The 17,248-nt window shown below is 37.1% G+C and overlaps 1 protein-coding gene across 7 annotated transcripts in view; it reads right to left on the bottom strand.

The window, feature by feature from the left end:
• MEF2A (myocyte enhancer factor 2A) overlaps nucleotides 1-17,248 on the bottom strand; it is a 96,637-nt gene that overhangs the window by 19,390 nt on the left and 59,999 nt on the right. For 2 of the 7 annotated variants that reach the window (XM_059824003.1, XM_059824006.1), the window contains exons 4-6: nucleotides 10,434-10,565; nucleotides 6,823-7,042; nucleotides 6,538-6,597 (exon numbers count right to left, since the gene is read on the bottom strand). In XM_059824003.1, the coding sequence (XP_059679986.1) occupies nucleotides 6,538-6,597; nucleotides 6,823-7,042; nucleotides 10,434-10,565 (412 nt within the window). Of the gene's footprint in view, nucleotides 1-6,537; nucleotides 6,598-6,822; nucleotides 7,043-10,218; nucleotides 10,369-10,433; nucleotides 10,566-17,248 lie in introns of all 7 variants that reach the window. The other 5 variants (XM_059824001.1, XM_059824004.1, XM_059824002.1 and 2 more) reach the window with 3 other exon arrangements.

The following is a 17,248-nucleotide window of genomic DNA, read 5'->3' as shown; positions in this document are numbered from 1 at the left end:
ACTCTAATTTTTTAAAACAGACTATGAAAGCATGTTTGAAACACTTCCTTGCATTGGTGTCTGTTTTCCAAAGAGGATAAACTCTCAATTATATGAATCATAATTTAATTAGATTTTATGATAACAAACATTGCCAACATAGATTAGCCTACTTCTTGTTTAGTCAGAAAACGTTTACTTTTGAAGTAACTTCTTTTCTAATGCTAAATGTTAAAACCCGCCCATTTTTACAACTGTATATTCTGCCTTCAGAAACATAATACAGCTTAATCTCATTTATTGTCCTGCAGCCCAAGACGTAGCATTCAATTACATGAGCCAGACTCATATTTCACTATATAAATCACATCAGCTGAAACAATGAACACGCGTGGCTGGAAAGTACTCCATGTACTTATTGCTACTCAAGGAATAAATTATAGTCATTGATGCCACTAATCTTTTTTTCTGGTTCACCTTTGGAGAAACGGAACAGTTATATAGTTTTGGAAAATAATTGTGAGCAAGCAGCTAAGCAAGACAAGATTAAGCAAAAATAAGAACAGTAGTAAATAAATATTTATGCCTCAAATGACATCACACAACCCAACAAATGTCACATAATTGGAAGTCAACTGAAAATTGTGTTTGCAAGTAAATACAACAATAGCATTTCTATGTGCATTAGTTGCTCAACTTATTTTTTTTGAGTATGCCAGCTTTAAGTGGAAATAAAAAAAACCAAAACAAAACAGCATATGCCATTCATACCATTTTCAGCTTTGCACAGAAATCACTGCTGATTCTACCATCATCTCAAAAAGCCTAACTTCTCTGGTAGCTTTGGAAATAATTTACTATAACATCTCAAGGAAGCTGAAATAAATGTACTTCCACTGATTTTACAAATCAATACTTCAGATAATACTATGATCAGAATTAAAATATACCTTTGACAGTAATACAAGATTTTGGAACATGTCTAACATCGTAAGATTTATACTTCCAAGGCAGTACTTTAGATATTAAAAGCAGCAAAAAGAAATACACATGACTAAGTGTCAAGGGAATGCTTACTCATGTTACAAAACTAAACAAAACCAAACTCATTTCCCAGGTTGCTGGAAAATTTTTTTTTTTTTGCCTAAAGCTATATAAAAGGAAAGAGAATTTTCAAGGATATTTAGAATTTAAATGGGCCTTCTTCAGGACCAGGGTTATTAATTCAGAACGCAGCAGCAAACCTAAACCAAAGGCACACTGCTTCTGTCTCCAAGTGTTACTCAACTTTGTATGAAACATTAGCAGTGGCAATTGGATGCCTTTTTAGGTCTTTTGTCAGCTAAACAGCTTACAGTTAAGGAAATCAGAGTTCTACTTTCTGAACTTGTTGCTTTCTATGTATCTATACAAAGCCAACATAAAGAATGGTAAAGAACGGACGACAGAAATGGTATGTTTATAGCATCTGAGGATGTGTGGCATTGTATCCTGGGCAAGGCGACATTATATAAATTATGAGACTTCACACAGATACGCTACAATACTTTAATCCAGCTGGGAGATTAACAACTTGTTATAGATGTAGCAAATTCTAACCAGAATTGACTTGTACCTCTTAGTAAATCAGGAATTATGGTAAGATAATGAACACACATAATAATATGTGAAATAATAAAATCTAAGGGTAAGTTCAGGGGCTGAACTGACCATGTGGATGGGTGGTTGCCAAGGAGAGACTGCTACAACTTAAAAAAAAAAGAAACCTCAAATGCCTTCTTCTACCAGCATGTTTTTCATGCTGATTTCAGCTAGTCGTTTCTTGTGAGCTGATCTAATCAGAGGATGATGGATGGATCAAGCATGGTTATGTGCTGACAACGTCTAGCAAAGGAAAAGGGTTAAGCTTGCACCCTGTGAAACACTGGTCTGCAGTCCACTTTCAGTTACTCCTTTTCCTTGAGGAGAGCTTGGAAGCTGTAAGAGTAAATAGGCTGCTCTCAGCGTTCTTCAGTGATCCTTCAATTTCTTCCTTGGAGAACGGTGAAACACTGACTGTTCTATTTACCTGCGTAATCTTAAAGATCAGAGCAGGGCAAAACATTACGCCAACACTACTGACGTTACGAAGCAAGAACCTTTGACCACTGCATTCAGCGTCAGTCGAACATACATTCTTAAGTCAAACCCCTTTCAATAAAGCTAGGAAGTGAGGAGCCCTGTCTAGTGAAAGACTACCTGTAACAGATACTACCTGTCACACTGAAGAGAAAAGTATAGCAAATTAGAAATACCACCAGTAATGTACAACCTTAAGTAGGAATATGCTCAAGGTTAACAGCTGCTTTCCTAAGGTGGTCGACTACAACAACAGTGCCAAGCTTTTTAGCTGATGCAGATGATACAGGCTGGTGAGTTTGAGAGTGGGGGTGGAGGGAGAAGAAAGTCTGTTTTCTTAAGGAAGAGGCTGATAGCATCAATCCAGTTTCAAGCAAAATTCCTGCAAGAGGTATGTTCTTCCAGAATTAGTTGGGTGTCTCTCATTTAATAAACAAAACAACATGAAAGTAAGGTAATGCACACAAAGCTGTTTTGTTATTGAAGCCTTTTGGTGTACACTTAAGAATTGCATGCAGCATGTTAGCTACTTGACTCAGACTTGTGAAAGACAAAGCTGAAAGATTCTTTTATCCGCAGACATGCAGAAAAAGCTCTCCCAATCAGCCAAGCCCTCAAGACAAAGGGAACCACTTACAGGTGTGGCCTTACACAGTTCTCTGTCTTGAGCCCTTTCTGGCAATACACAAGCAGTTTACAGGTGCGTGCAAGCTGTCAACTGCACCTCTGCATAATCCTTCCTGAGGCCACAATAAAAGATCACACATGATGTAGATTGGCTCTTAATAGAGATCCAATAGCTCACAAGACACAGTTTTTCAAGCAGATATATCCTTCAGCTCTATTCCAAAGAAATTCAGTATTCCTAAAGTTATTTCACATTCTCAGAATCTGAAGATGAGCAAGGGCATTAGAGAAGATACAGCTCTGGAACAAAGAGGAGAAATTCAGTACTCAAAACTAGATCTTTCTTATCCATTCTCGTGGTGACAAAATAGTAAGAGGAAAGATAATTTCCCAGAATATTAACCGGGTCCATAATCTGCATTACTGACCAGAAGGGCTACCTTCACTGACAAATGTATAGACAGATAATGTTGTGATAATGTATAGACAGATAATACTGTGTCCCTGAGAGATCATAAACAGCCTCCACTTCCAACAACTCCTTCAAAATCACCCAGGACTGGGAAGAACTTAGGGAACTCATCTTAGTTCAAAGGTCTCGGGGTCTATGGTTTTCACACAGCCTTGGCAATGAAAACCAGCTCAGCTCCTTTGCGTGGTTCTAGCTCAGTGCCATATGTGAAAGGTATGGAAGAAAAAAAAAAAATAGAGTTTGGGCAACAGTGGTACTTCTTTTGAGCCCTTATGATTTTCAGAGTCCTCAAGGATGGGACAACTTCACTGGAAGTGCACTTCATTGGCAACCTCTGGATGACTCAAGGTATAACACTGAATCTACTGGAACATAGTGAAGCAGACCTCATGACAAATTTGAAGGTGATCCATCCATCAAGTCCTTTCAGTTCGAAGTCAGAGACCCCATATTTGGGTACTCTGAGCAAGCGAGGCTACACTTCGCCCAATTAGAATCCATAGATAGCCTTTTGAAAGGAGTAATAGAGACATGCAGCACGTGTTCAACCCATGATGATGTTGACAACAAATAGCAAGTTGTACACCTCCTGGTGATACGAGATTCTTGAAGCATGTTTGATGCCCATCACAAACTGATCAGGGTTTAACACTGACCATGGGCAACAGTATCACGAAAATTCTAGCTCCAAAACATTTGATCTAATTAACAGAAAAAAATTAGCTCAAAAGCAAACACTGTTATAATGCCAGACATTTTTCTCGTCTCAAAACTGATATACTTGCCAAGTAAAAATTTTCAGCAAATGTTTTTTATGTGGTGGGTAAAATTTTAAAAATATTGCAAAATAAAAATGCTTTTTCAGAGTTATGACAGCTGCATGTGAAATAAGCTCTCAGTATTATAAAATGATGACAAAATTTTCTGTTCTAGACAAAAAAAGACCACTACCAATCTTTGCTACAACACACAGATATTTTTACTCGAAGTTATTTTCCACAGAAAAACTGTTAAGTTGGCAGATTGACTGCTAAAGCAAATCGCATCTATTCCAACCAAGTTAGAGGACCTGAAAAAAAGACTCGTGAATTAAATATGAGCCATTTTATGCAACATCTTTGTTTGAACTAGGTCCCAACTATGCAAGATAACCTTTACTTGCTTTTTACTCAGAGATAAAGGTATATAAGTACATGTCACTGTAACGAGAACAAAATCTCAAATGCTCAAAACTTCATAATGTTGAGTAAGACTTGGGTTTGTCCTTTGTCTATAAGAGAATAACTGGGAATATGGGTATGCCAGTACTCTGTCTTTATCTTTGACATCTCTCCTATAAATTGTCAGCTGCAAATTTGACACACAACCTTACACAACTATATCCATAGGAGAACTCTCCATTCCTGAGAAGTTTAAAAAGAAAAGATTGAAAGCTAAAAGAAGAAAATATGTCTTTTAAAAGTGAATTCTACAATAGATGTAGCAAGAAACTAAAACCATTGCTCTCTGCAGACATAATTAACTTGATATACACACTTCAGCAGCAGCTGTCAAGCTCAAATTGACAAGTTAGCAGATCAACTCGATCTGGTTATGTATGGTTTCTTGATTTTGTTTGCAATTGAGAAGGTTACTGTGCACCTGACAGTATTTAAAAGAAGCCATGCCATATCCTAGTAGAAAGTGGAACTCTGACAACTTAGGATACTCTGTGGCTTAGCATGCTGGTGTTAACTAGCTATTTGAGTTTTGCTAGAGGTACTTCTTATAGATGGTTCCACTGTTCTTGTATAGCCACAACTCCTACTTGTATGAAAAAAATCTTTCTAGAAATGAGTGGGTATATGTATAACATTTTTGGCGCAATGTTCTGGAAAGTAAGAGATAAGCGATGCATTTTGACTTTTCACATAAACTATTAATAAATGCAAGAAGGAAAACATTTTATGGCATTAAATATGTTCACCAAGCTGCTGTAACTGGGTATTTCTACAGTTTAATATTTTATAGCAAGTGCTGTAAACAACTGTTTTATTTGCTTATTGAAAGAAGTAGTCTTAAATCTGAGGCTGCTGTTACTAAAGCCTGATTTTGGAAAAAGAGGCCTGAAATGGCTTGATAATAAACTTATTTAGTCTGACTTGAGAAATACTATGGAAATCAACATCTGACCTCCACAGTTTCTAAAAATAGTAATCTTTTTTCAAGTGAGAAAGTTTCCTCCATTTAACATCTTGCTTACCTGATGGAAACTACACTTTAATATTTCATATCTTTGCTGCACACAGCAGAGTTGTGAAGAGTGGAAAGTCAATCCTGTGCTTAAAGCCTTGTAGTTGCAGCATTTTTTATTCATAAATTCAATTGCCTGACTTTATCTTTAAAGAAATTTTTCCCAGTTGCCACACTAAGTAGCCAGTGGGCAAATACTGAAAGGTCAACAGTTGCTTCTCTAATTCCTTGCTATGAACACATACCAAGGAGAGTTATGTGTATTTCCAAAATTGACCTTCAGTTACCAAGACATCTCAAGGAATGGAATGAACATGAAGGAAGTGGGTGAACTGTCATTTATTTTGTCTTTCTGTGGCATGATAAATTTCAATGGCTGCCTGCCCTCTATCAGAGTACTAAATTTTGTTTAGGGGAGACAAAATACTATTTAAATGAAAAAGCGCTATCATATTTTTTTACTGAAGACCAAAAAAGACTGTGAATTTGACTTTTGGCAAGATCTCTAATTTGTTTTTGAAAGAAATTCTGATCATCTTCCAAAATTAAGACAGAACCTAGCTATCAGCTTCCAAGATTTATTGCTTTCTTTGTATAACTGCTAGAAAACAATTAGCAAGATACACATGACAATACAAACAATACAGTCTGTATTTTCTTCATTTTGATTGGCACCACAACCAGTATCAAACATCCAGGTCTTGTGAATACTAAAGTTGAGAACACAGCTGAGTTGTCTTTAGTGTAATGGTTTAGTAAGCACAGTGAATTTCATACAAAGAAAGAAATTTGGCGAACATACGATCTCCTTAGAGTGCTGTATTTACACCTGTAGAGAAACAGAAAAGCAAAAGCAGCATACTACTACTGAAAACCACTAAAATAAAAAATGCAAATATAACTGAAGTGGAAAGGGCATGGCAGTAAAAAGTTAAATGCCTGATAAGAATTTACAAGACTTGACAATTACAAGGCAACTAAGAAAATCACGACCTTTGTTCTTTCACAACCACTTTTTCAAAAGAGTCAAAATAAAAAAATTGCTTTGAGTAACTGTGAAACTAAAACCACATTACTATTTTTCAAGAAAGACATAATACCACACTTACCAACTGGACTGGTACCAGCTCCATTTGGCACTGTGAGGTCAGCTGTCCCCAGCATTCCACCTAATAGAAGTAAGCCAGAGCATTAAACTAACTTGCTCTCATTAGAGTATCCTATCATTTTATACTTCAAAACTTAAGCCATTAAAGAAATACCATTATTTCTTATATGCACCGATACCATTAATAACATTACTCTTTTTTTTGTTTGTGGGGTTAGTTTTTTTGTAATTAAAAGAAATAAAAAAGAGGATATAAAAGGAAAGCACAACATTACTGAAATCTTACCTGCATTGCCAGTACTTGGTGGTCTCTGGGGGGCCCCAGGTGATACGTTCCGATGCAGGGTGGTCTGAGGTGGGGAGAGCATGGTCGTGTCTGTTAACGATGAACTGGCTGCCAGTGATGGGGATACGAGGGAACTCCCTGGGTTACTGTAGGTTAAAGTGTTGGGATTGGACACTGGAACTGTAACCGACATCGAGAAGTTCTGAGCAGGCAAGCCAGGCTGGAGGAAAAACAACAAGGAATACACATAAGACAACAACATTAGCATTAACTATGTTTGCAGAAATAGCACATTATAAAAATACACATTAAAGTTTGCCAAGAATTACTCAGGTTTAAAAAAAAAGTTAATTATGTTAGTTTTTAAACTCTATTAAACATACAATTTTAAAAGATCCATTTGTTGTAGAGTATGGTGTTAAACTCTTATACATCATATAGATACAGCTCAAAAAAAATTACTCATCAATTTCTAAAATACTCGAAGTTCAAATACAAAAAACTGAAGATATTCATATGAATCCGCAAGCTCGGAAATACAACACATTTATCAGTTAATTTAGATTATTACAAAGCAATAACAAGCTAAACATGTCTACAAATCAATAAACTGTTGCACCTTCAAAATGTAAGCATAAACATGCACATTGTAAAATAAATAGTCAGTTATTACACAAAAAAGAAAAAGTTAGTAATAACATTTTCTATTAATAACCTTGCCAAAATACTGCTACTGAGCTCTAAAACTTTTTTGTTTTCAACAGACTAAAAAAAGTAAACAGATCTTTTGAAATTCACTAGGTTCAGTAATTGGAATTTAAACATTTCAATTGTCATTATTCTGAGCTGTGTTCCACAAAATGCTGCTTGAATAACCACTCCATCTTGCTTTTTTGCAAATCTTATTTTTTTCAATTCTAATTTTTACAGCATTATTTAAAAGGCAACTATTTTTCTGAAGTATATATGTTTGTTATTCAACAACTATTTGAATCAAAAGCTTAGATGCCTGCCCATCTATGGTACTCATTTGGTTATGACTAACTTCTTCGGCCTTTGTCTCATTCCTATCCTTTGACAGTGATGCGGTTCTGAAACAAAAGGGACTATTTTCTTTCACAACTCTCATAATTACTGGAAACAAAACCGCGACAGGTACAATTTAAGAGTAAAAATTCGGTAGTATCTATTGACAGAACAGAAAGATAATAATTTTGATTTAGAGGTCAAATGCAGATAACAACATTCATGACCTAGCAAATATACTTAAAAAGATGCACTTTTGTCATGTGCAGCATAAAATTTACTTAGAATTATACTTCTGTATGACAATTTTGATAATATTAGAAATACAACAATATCTATACCAATTAAAAGAGCATAATACATTTTCTGCAAGAAACAAAATCTCTTACTAGTGAAAGCCAATGACAGTGTCCCTACTGAAGCATTCCTAAGAATAATTACCAATTTTTGGCACAGACGGAAGGAAAAAGTAATGAAGCATAGCGACGTAATGCTAGCAAATCATTCACAGTATCTAACTAATGACAAGCTGTACTGGTATTTGTTTTCACGGGAAACTACTTCAAGAAACCATTTAATATTAAAAAAAAAGGCTGTTTTTGAACAGCATGCTGTCAAGTAACTCAAACTAAACTTGAAATACCTGAAGTATGCTCAAAACAATGCTAGAAGCTAGAAGCAGTTGGAACATTTTTTCCGTAGGTTTCTCAATATAGAACTTCCCCCAACACCTTACAATAAAGGCTGCCTCTGCCCATCTATGGTACTCATTTGGTTATGACTGACTTCTTCACGCTTTGCCTCATTCCTATCCTTTGACAGTAATGAGTGCACTAGAACAAAAGAAAGTACGTTCTTATACAGACCCATAAGTACTGGAAATAGAACCGTAACAGGTCCAATTTAAGCTATAAATACAGAACTATAGAGCTAAAAAATAATGTTGCCTTTTTTATTTACACTGATGCCCACACAGACAATTTAAGCAGTTCATGAAGACCACAGAAAATCAAGGGACAGCAATTTAGCTGTATTATACCGAGAGATGAGGCCTGAAGATGTCCCAACACAGACATGTTGGATATCAAAAAGCTTTAGAACAAAGCAGGAACAAAAGATATTGACTTTGTTCAAGTATAAAGAACTTGCTAAAAGAAGCGGTGCTGGGTGTCATGACTGTCAGTTTGCTGTTAAGCCCCCAGAGACGGCCTCATTGCTCTGAACAATGAAATAATTTCTAGTATCAGCAAGTCATTTGGGGACACACTACTCAATTACCTCAGGGTCTGTGCTGATTAACCTAGCCAGTCCATTTACTTTAATGGCTACAAGATTTACAATGTTAAAAAAAATTCAACAGCTGTGGCAGAGCCCTCTATTAGTTTTCTTAGAAAATACTTCCCGTGTAATACTCAACACTAACTGTTTTTTTGTAGATGGAAAGTAAATGTCATCATGTACACCTTCATGAAAAACACGCAAAATTCACACTACTGTTATCCCCAAACCTCTTGGGTTCTGGAGCCCAATAATTCTCTTCCAAGAGTCCTTCTCCACCAAATCATCTTTTTTGCCTTAGACCCCAAAATTGAAGTGGATATATGAAACTAAGGAGAACATGAATAATCCGTCCAGTAAACATACGAGTTTCAGACAATAACAATTTCATTTTTGAATTAGGTAACACTAAAATGAAAAATGATCCTCTGATCATACGATGGGATAGATCGTATCGCTCTGAGGCAACTGAGTGACTTATGGCTGCAAATGGGTTAGGCACTTGGGACAAAATTTTCAAAGATCTTTCAGTGTCCAAGGAAGTATCAGTTAGAATTTCAGTAGGAGTAAGACACCAATCTTTTGAGGCTCCCATTATGCACCAGTCTCTATCTTTAAACATCTAAATACCCTTCTACATCCAGGCTTCAGCAAAATAAATTCCACTGCTTTGATGACAAAACTAATCCAATTCTATTTGCCTGCTCGTAACATATTGTAAAATCTTGATCGACAGACGGATAAAGAGCTACAAGATGTAAATAAACTATCCTACATCCCACGACAAAATCCATCTTTATAAAAATATTTTAGGTAGGATTAGGCAATACGGCTAGGCTCCTGAAATTTAGAAATGTTACCTCACATTCACAAGGTATGAAACTGAGTGCAAAAGAGAAGCTAGAGATGAATCTTCTTATTCTTTAAGGTAAAATGTATTTTAACAAGATCAAGTATCAGCATCTCATTTTTCCTCAAAAATAGATACATTCCCTTCTCAAACTAGCACATCCTCTCTTCTTTGCAGTGGTATTCAATGGTAAGCAAACACTGTGAAAATTCTCATGCATGTAATAGAAGCACAAACCATACTTTAGTACTCACTGCGATTTTATGATTCCGCATCATATTATCAAACTCTTCATTAATTTTTTTATATTTTTCTTCTGTATGTGGCGTGAGCACATATGAAGTGTCAGGGTCCGGGCTGTCGCACCCTCTGTGTTCCTTCTTGTTCAGAGCCTAAATAATGAAGTTAATAAAAAGGATCAACAAATAAAAAGTAGAGATAAAATAAAAGTACTTACAGGGCCTCGCTTGAAAATAAAATCACTATCTTCATTTAGTTTGCTGAATCTGTCCTCCGATAGTGGACTGTGCTCAAAGTAATCGTCAGCATCAGGGCTCTCACAACCATTAAGGCCTTTCTTTCTTAAGGTCTGAAATACAATTGGAAAATTCACATACAAATCATACTAACTTGCCAAGAAGTTTTGTATACTACTGAATCATTCAGAGCCACTGAAACTACATGACACTTTCACAGACAAAACTCACTGTTCAACAGACAGGCTTAGTCTTTCAAAATAGTGGCATAGTACACAAACAGAAAAGGTTCATTCAGAGGCACAGACTCTCCCAGGTGCCATCTCGTGGGTAATTTTAACCCACACCCACTTCATCTCTCCAGTGTTCCATGCAAAACCATTTTTAGGTACTGGCTGATGCAGTAAAGTTGCCTGACATACAAGGAACATTCAAGCCTATGGCAAAGGAGTTAATTCATCACTGGTCATTAAAAGCCAGTTTACTGGATCTTTAATAAATTGATTTTAGCATCCCAGTTTTAATATTCACATGTTAAAGCACATACAATTAAACCGAGAAACACAGTGGCTAAAAGTTTTGATCTAATTCAACAACTGCAGTACATTAATGTATGTAACACTTGGGCTCAGTAGTTTAAAAAGGCAGGATTTTCCTGCACTTCTGTCATCCTGCACAATAACAAGAACTGCAAAAAAATATAAAAAGAAATTACATAATCCCTCTCTAAAATTACTTAGTTTGCTAAATACAAGTTTTTTCAAACTCCTTTAGACTGACTTGATGCAACTGCTTTATTGGGCTACTTCCTGTTTCCTGATGGAGAGCTCACATCGACATCCCCTGGAAAAAACCCAAACTTGTCCACAAACTGGGCATTACAAATAAGCTACTGAAAGAAAGGATGTGAAACTACAGGTCTCATGACCAAATTTTGAAAGATATTTGTATTCCTTGTTGTTTTTCTTTTTTACCCTATTACACAATCAGAAATCTTTCTTTGCAAGTTCTCATTTATAGCAAACCAAGGTTTAAAATGCTACCTATGGAAAAATCTTTACCATTTTAAAAAAGTTTCATAAGGAAAGCAGTATAAATTTTTAAACAGGTTCACATTAGCAGTACATAAGCCAGCAGTAGGATTATACAGGCATGAGGGAGGGGAACTGTGTGTTTCCTTTTTGTGAGTAATTATTTATATTTTATACTAAAAACCCTAAAGATTTGAAATCTACATGCTGACATTCTCAGCACCGTAAAGAAATTTCATTTGTTTTCCTATAGAAACTATGTGTTTCCACAACACACTCAATTTCTGATAAAAACCCCCAATGGTTTTAGTTTAGACTATGGTATTCACCAGCATTTTTTATTAAAGTGTTATCTACTAATTTTTAGTACAATGAAAAGTACGCAAGACTTTCTCACTATTCATATACATGCAAAATATTGACTATTTCTACTTCAGTTTTAAAGCAGTACTTGGAAATTCGATTACGCCATCTGAAATTCTTTAATATCACAGGTCACGATAAGCTGTAATTCCTTCTCAAGTTTCTTGGCTTGCTCTGCATATCCCACACAGTATCTGGAACTCCCACAAAAATGTAATCACTAAATCAGCATATGGGGAAAACAGGTGTAGGTTCCTCCAGCACCTGTCACGGCACTGATCCTGCTCCTCTAACCAATCAGCTGGGCACGTATATGGACTTGGCCATACAAGGGCCGGCTGCTCGGCCTCTCAAGGTCGGAGCCTGTTATCCCTCTCCCAGCCCTCCCGAACAAGTCAGCCTGCCAGTCTTCTACACTTTGATATCAGGAGGGAAAATGTTAACACTGTATAATCTGGATTACACTTAACCCCTGCAGCCCACAGACTTCTGTAAACAGAATCCAAATATGTCTTTACGTGGTGCTCAGCGTCAACGTGCATAAGCAGTACCCAAGACACAATTAAAAGCTGTATAAAACTATAAAGATCTTGCAAGAAATACACATACTGCCTAGTTCACCTCCTTTGATAAAAACATTACAGCAATTTGAAATCCGCATGCTGACATTCTCAGCACCCTAAATAAATTTCATTTGTTTTCCTGTCGAAGCTATGTGTTTCCACAACACACTCAATTTCTGATAAAACCCCCCAATGTTTTGCAGGCAGCATGGGAGTTTCATCAGTGCTCCTTTCAATATTCTAAAACAATCAAATGAAAGTTTTTTAGCGTAACGCTGCCGATCCATCCTCCCGGATCTGTCTGAAAATTATACTCAAAGTTCTAATATAAAGGAAGAGATTTAGTTAAATATAAAAATGCATCCTTCCTCTTGGCGACTGGTTATTTTTATTTTTGATAACAATGGGGTTAACTCTGCTTTGACTCATAAGGAAGGAAAATGCCTCAGTATCTCCCGTTTAAGATTCTGGAAACCTTCACTCCAGATGGGGTTCCTGTCATTGTGGAAGGATTTAAGCCACAGTTCACTGTTACAGATAATAAGTCTGGGTCTGATATCCAAAGCTCTGTCTCCTTATCATTAAAGCACGAACTGCCACTTTGAGGACCTAACCATAAAAAGACTGGCAACTTTATCATTGCCCAGTAACATAATAGTAAAACATTTCTGCTCCGTGGCTCGTTCTAACAAGCGGAATGCTGTAATCTGTTCACACGGCCAGGCGAAGCCTACGCGAGACAGCCCAGCCTCAGCTTTCTCACAGGCTACAGAGTGAGACTTGATAACAGGCCCTTGCTCAAGGGAAAACAAGGAGGGCCACGGCTACTGGGAATCGCTCTGTGGGGATGCAGGAAAGCCAAACTCCATAAACAAGTGCTGACTCCACCCTCGAGATTCTCTACAGCTAAAATTTGCTTTTTTTTTTTCTCTGATTAATGTAAATAACTCGCCCTCCCTGAGCTATTTGCAAGATATTATAATGGAGACTGCAATTTTATGAACTCTGGAGATGCAGGGGCGGGGGAGGGAGAAGGGAAATACCAATTAATGAGACCTAATAACATTTGTGTAACATGAAGAGAGTTTTATTTCCCTGCTGTGATACACAAGCTTGTTCAGAATAAAATCAGAGGTTTTGCCGAGGAGGTTAATAAATATAGAACATAAATTTTCTTACTACAACAAGAGGGAAAAAGAACATTAAATTTCAAGTTTCGCCTGGTGTTAAGTCTTATTTTCCACATCATCTAAGGGAACGTGTAGCCTTTTAAGTTAATCTGTATTACTTTGCACTTCCTCTAAGACTTAGCCAAAATTACTGGAAATTGTTCCAACACGTTTGCCAACGCACTGTATTGGGCCTTCAGTAACTGAGATTGTGCAGCTTTGATATCAGACTGGATTAACTACCTGATGAGAGAAAAGTACTAATTTTTGTCAGAAAATAATGCAAAGTATTAATGAGGAACCAAGGGAGGTATGAAATCTTTTTTAAAACGAATCATGCAAACACAACAATACACTTGTGTGACACACAAAGTCGCTACACAAGCATTTAGGACAACTGTGGTCATCTTGATATTGCAGAATGACCCAGAAGTTTTAAACTGTTTTTGTTCCACCATGTAAACCTGAAATGCGCAGATATTATGTCTATTAGTTTAATATCGACTTACTTAATTTTTTTTGATTGGCAGAGCTTAGAAAACATTGTATTACATTCAAGCACATGGTACAAGAGCCCCAATATTTTCCTGAACTTCCCCATACATATGTGAAGTACTTCTTAATTGCACTGTATTTTGCTAATTTAAGAAAAGAATCATGTGCCTTGGCAAGAAGCATCTACGGAACAGAAGAAGGGCTTCTTGCAAAACAACATCAACAATAAAATAATTAGCTTCTCTCTACAGTTCAACAAATTTTACTGAAACTGATGATACAGATATCAAAGAGTACAAAAATACAGTAAAGTTATTTATTGTATGATCCATGGGGAAGCAAAGATGATATTCGACCATCACACTGTAATTATCTTAGCATAAGTTTCCTTCCATAAAATCCAACAAAGAAGCACGAAACGGAGGAGCTTTAAGCCTGCTGAGTCCCCGCAGCATGAAATCAAATCACCACCTTCTCCAAGGCTTGTTCCAGCCCAGCTGCACACAGCTTCTCTCACACAAACTCACACTGGCTCAATGTACTGGTCATCAACAGGTCTGGAAACAAGAAACTCTGAACCAATAAACACAGATTACTGCTACCAGAGATGAAGTTAAGTGACAACCCCCAACTGTCCTCCTCCCCATGAAAGATCCTGGTTTTTATATCCAACTCTGAAAGGACATGTTGCTAATGGTTAAAAGAGCACAATCAGCATGTTTTGCGCTCCAATTCAATGAGTGTGGTTAAAAAGCCATGACTTCTGATACTGGTGATCTGGACTCCTTACCAGCTCTGGCAAAACTGTAGAGAACTTGATTATGTTCATTGTCACCTCAGGAAATAATATTTTTCTGCCTTAAAGCAAAAAATTAGGATGACCTCATATGTAAAATGTGTTACAAAGTGCAAAAAAAAGTGTCAGCTCATTCAAAACATCTTCAGTGTTGGGTTTCTTGTAATACTACACAAAAAGGAAATGGTTGTTGCTATCAATGCTACTATGTATCATGTTAACGGGTCTATTTTTGCACTTACTATTGGAGCTGGCCAAACAGAATTTTGTTGGTGTTTCATCCCAAATCATGAGGAAAAACATTTCCAGAATTTGACTAGGACTGAAATGAAAAGTGATTTCCCTTGGAAAAGGCAAACCTTTCACTTAAAACCTGTGGCTAGTTCTGTTTCTGCTGTTGCAGTCAGAGCATGGAAAAGCTGTGAAGCAGCACAGATTTGGAGTAAATATTTTTTTTTAAATTGTAATTTAAAAAAGTGTAAGTATTCCTCGGGCCTGAAGTAGCGGAAAGGCTCCCCTAGTACTGCCAAATATTACTGCTGCTCCAGTAGGCACGTACAGCATGGTTATCTAAAGGATAACCAATTAAACAGTTTCCTGATGCTCTAGAGAGCTGCCATGCAGTAGCAGAGAGGACACTGCTGTCACTTGCACCAAATTCCAAAGGCTCCTCACCCACAAACGCAGTCGCCAAGCACTCACACAGCTCTGTGCAGGAAGGACAGGACTGAGCATCACTCTGCCATCTGTGATGGGAAGAACGATAAAATGACTGAGGCAAAAGATAGTGAAGTTGCAGTCACACCAATAAAATGCAAAAGCCGGTACGTTAGCCCAGGTTGCAATAGTGCCGTTCCTATCAATGCTCAGGAACAAAGAAAAATAATTCCTAAACTAGAGAGCCAAGGATAACCGAGAGCTATTTAGCCGTGCCACAGCCTTCAGGATCAGTCTCACATTCCATCTCTGCAGATGATTATAGAGATCCATACTTTAAGGTTATTTCCCCAAGCTTTAAGGGAACTGCTGACATCTCTGTAGGAGCAGTTTGACAAGCTGACTGACAGGAACAACTTACTGCCACAGAGAGTGCAGGATCCTAGAGACCACCCTTACACCAACTCTGATGTTTGCTCAAGCCTGCAGTAAGTAATTTTTTCTTCACTAAAATGACAGAAAATTCTCTTGGGCCATTCTTTATTTAACTTATTTTTTGGTGGTTTGTTTTCAGTTGTAGCAGGAGTAAGGTGGTTTTCCAATGTAAGGGCTGAGCACCACAGATACAAAGTAGGCAGAAGGAATGGCCTGTCCTTTCTGGCAGCAGCACACCATTGCCTCAGCCACCACTGATAATCATATCCTACTTAAAAAGCCACACCTTTTTTCTGAGATATTCACAAAACAAAGGACAAATACAGTAGTCACAGCACCGGATTCCCATCCAGTTTTCGTTCTTATTATGTGAAACATCAGTGAGAGAAAACAGGGCATATTCCTTTAATGCAGTTCAGCTCCCTTCCCACACTGGAGAGACACTTCAGCTGGCAAGAACTACATGTATCACTACAGACTTTACATACAGCGAAAAGTCACACTGAAAGCACGACAATTGCTTTATTATTTGCTTCCTGTTACATACTACTGCCAAAAAGTTGAGCCTAAAACTAGGCTGTATTTTTCTTCTTTCATAACACAAAATACTTCACTTTCATCACCCTGAACAATACTATGGTATATCATCCTTTACGTACAGTCGTTTCTCCCCTGTTACGTATAAAACATATTCAAGTACCTGAGGAGTATTCTTAGTCACTGAAAGCTATTTATAGTTTTTAAACTTCATGCAGGTCAGTTTGGCTTCAGCAGTATCATCATTCCTGTTTCTTGTCTCTAAAGTAACAGCATGGTTGGGCAAAGTCAGAGCTTGACCCTGCAGTGCCAGGTATACGAATTTTACCACTGTCAAAAATACAAGGAGGAATGAATCCTGAGTGCAGCATATACATCAAAAGTGAACAGCCAGAGAAAAACCATATAATTCAACTCAGTAACATGTGTTTGAAGCTCATCAACCTTATTTCTTTAAGCTTTGAATTTCTTTTTTCATAGTTAAATGTACTGGATTGTTTTATGTAACGTTTACAAATTTTGTAAATTTCCCTCAGACTCTATTAATAGTCTCAGCTTCAACCACTGAAGCATCTGCAAATTTCGTTATGAAGCTGTTTTCCTTTCCTTTGAGTTAGGAGGCTACTTAGGTTTAGCCCTAATACTATACCTTTCAGTACCCTCAACACATTTTCAATTACCTTTTGCTATGCTATCAGTTAGAATTTCACATTCTAATTATAGCCACAAATACATACATCCCAAAACAGC

Source organism: Gavia stellata, chromosome 13 (genome assembly GCF_030936135.1).
Source record: "Gavia stellata isolate bGavSte3 chromosome 13, bGavSte3.hap2, whole genome shotgun sequence".
NCBI classification, from domain to species: Eukaryota; Metazoa; Chordata; class Aves; order Gaviiformes; family Gaviidae; genus Gavia; species Gavia stellata.
The sequence above is the reverse complement of the archived record's forward strand: the minus strand, read 5'-3'. Positions and strand labels throughout refer to the sequence as shown.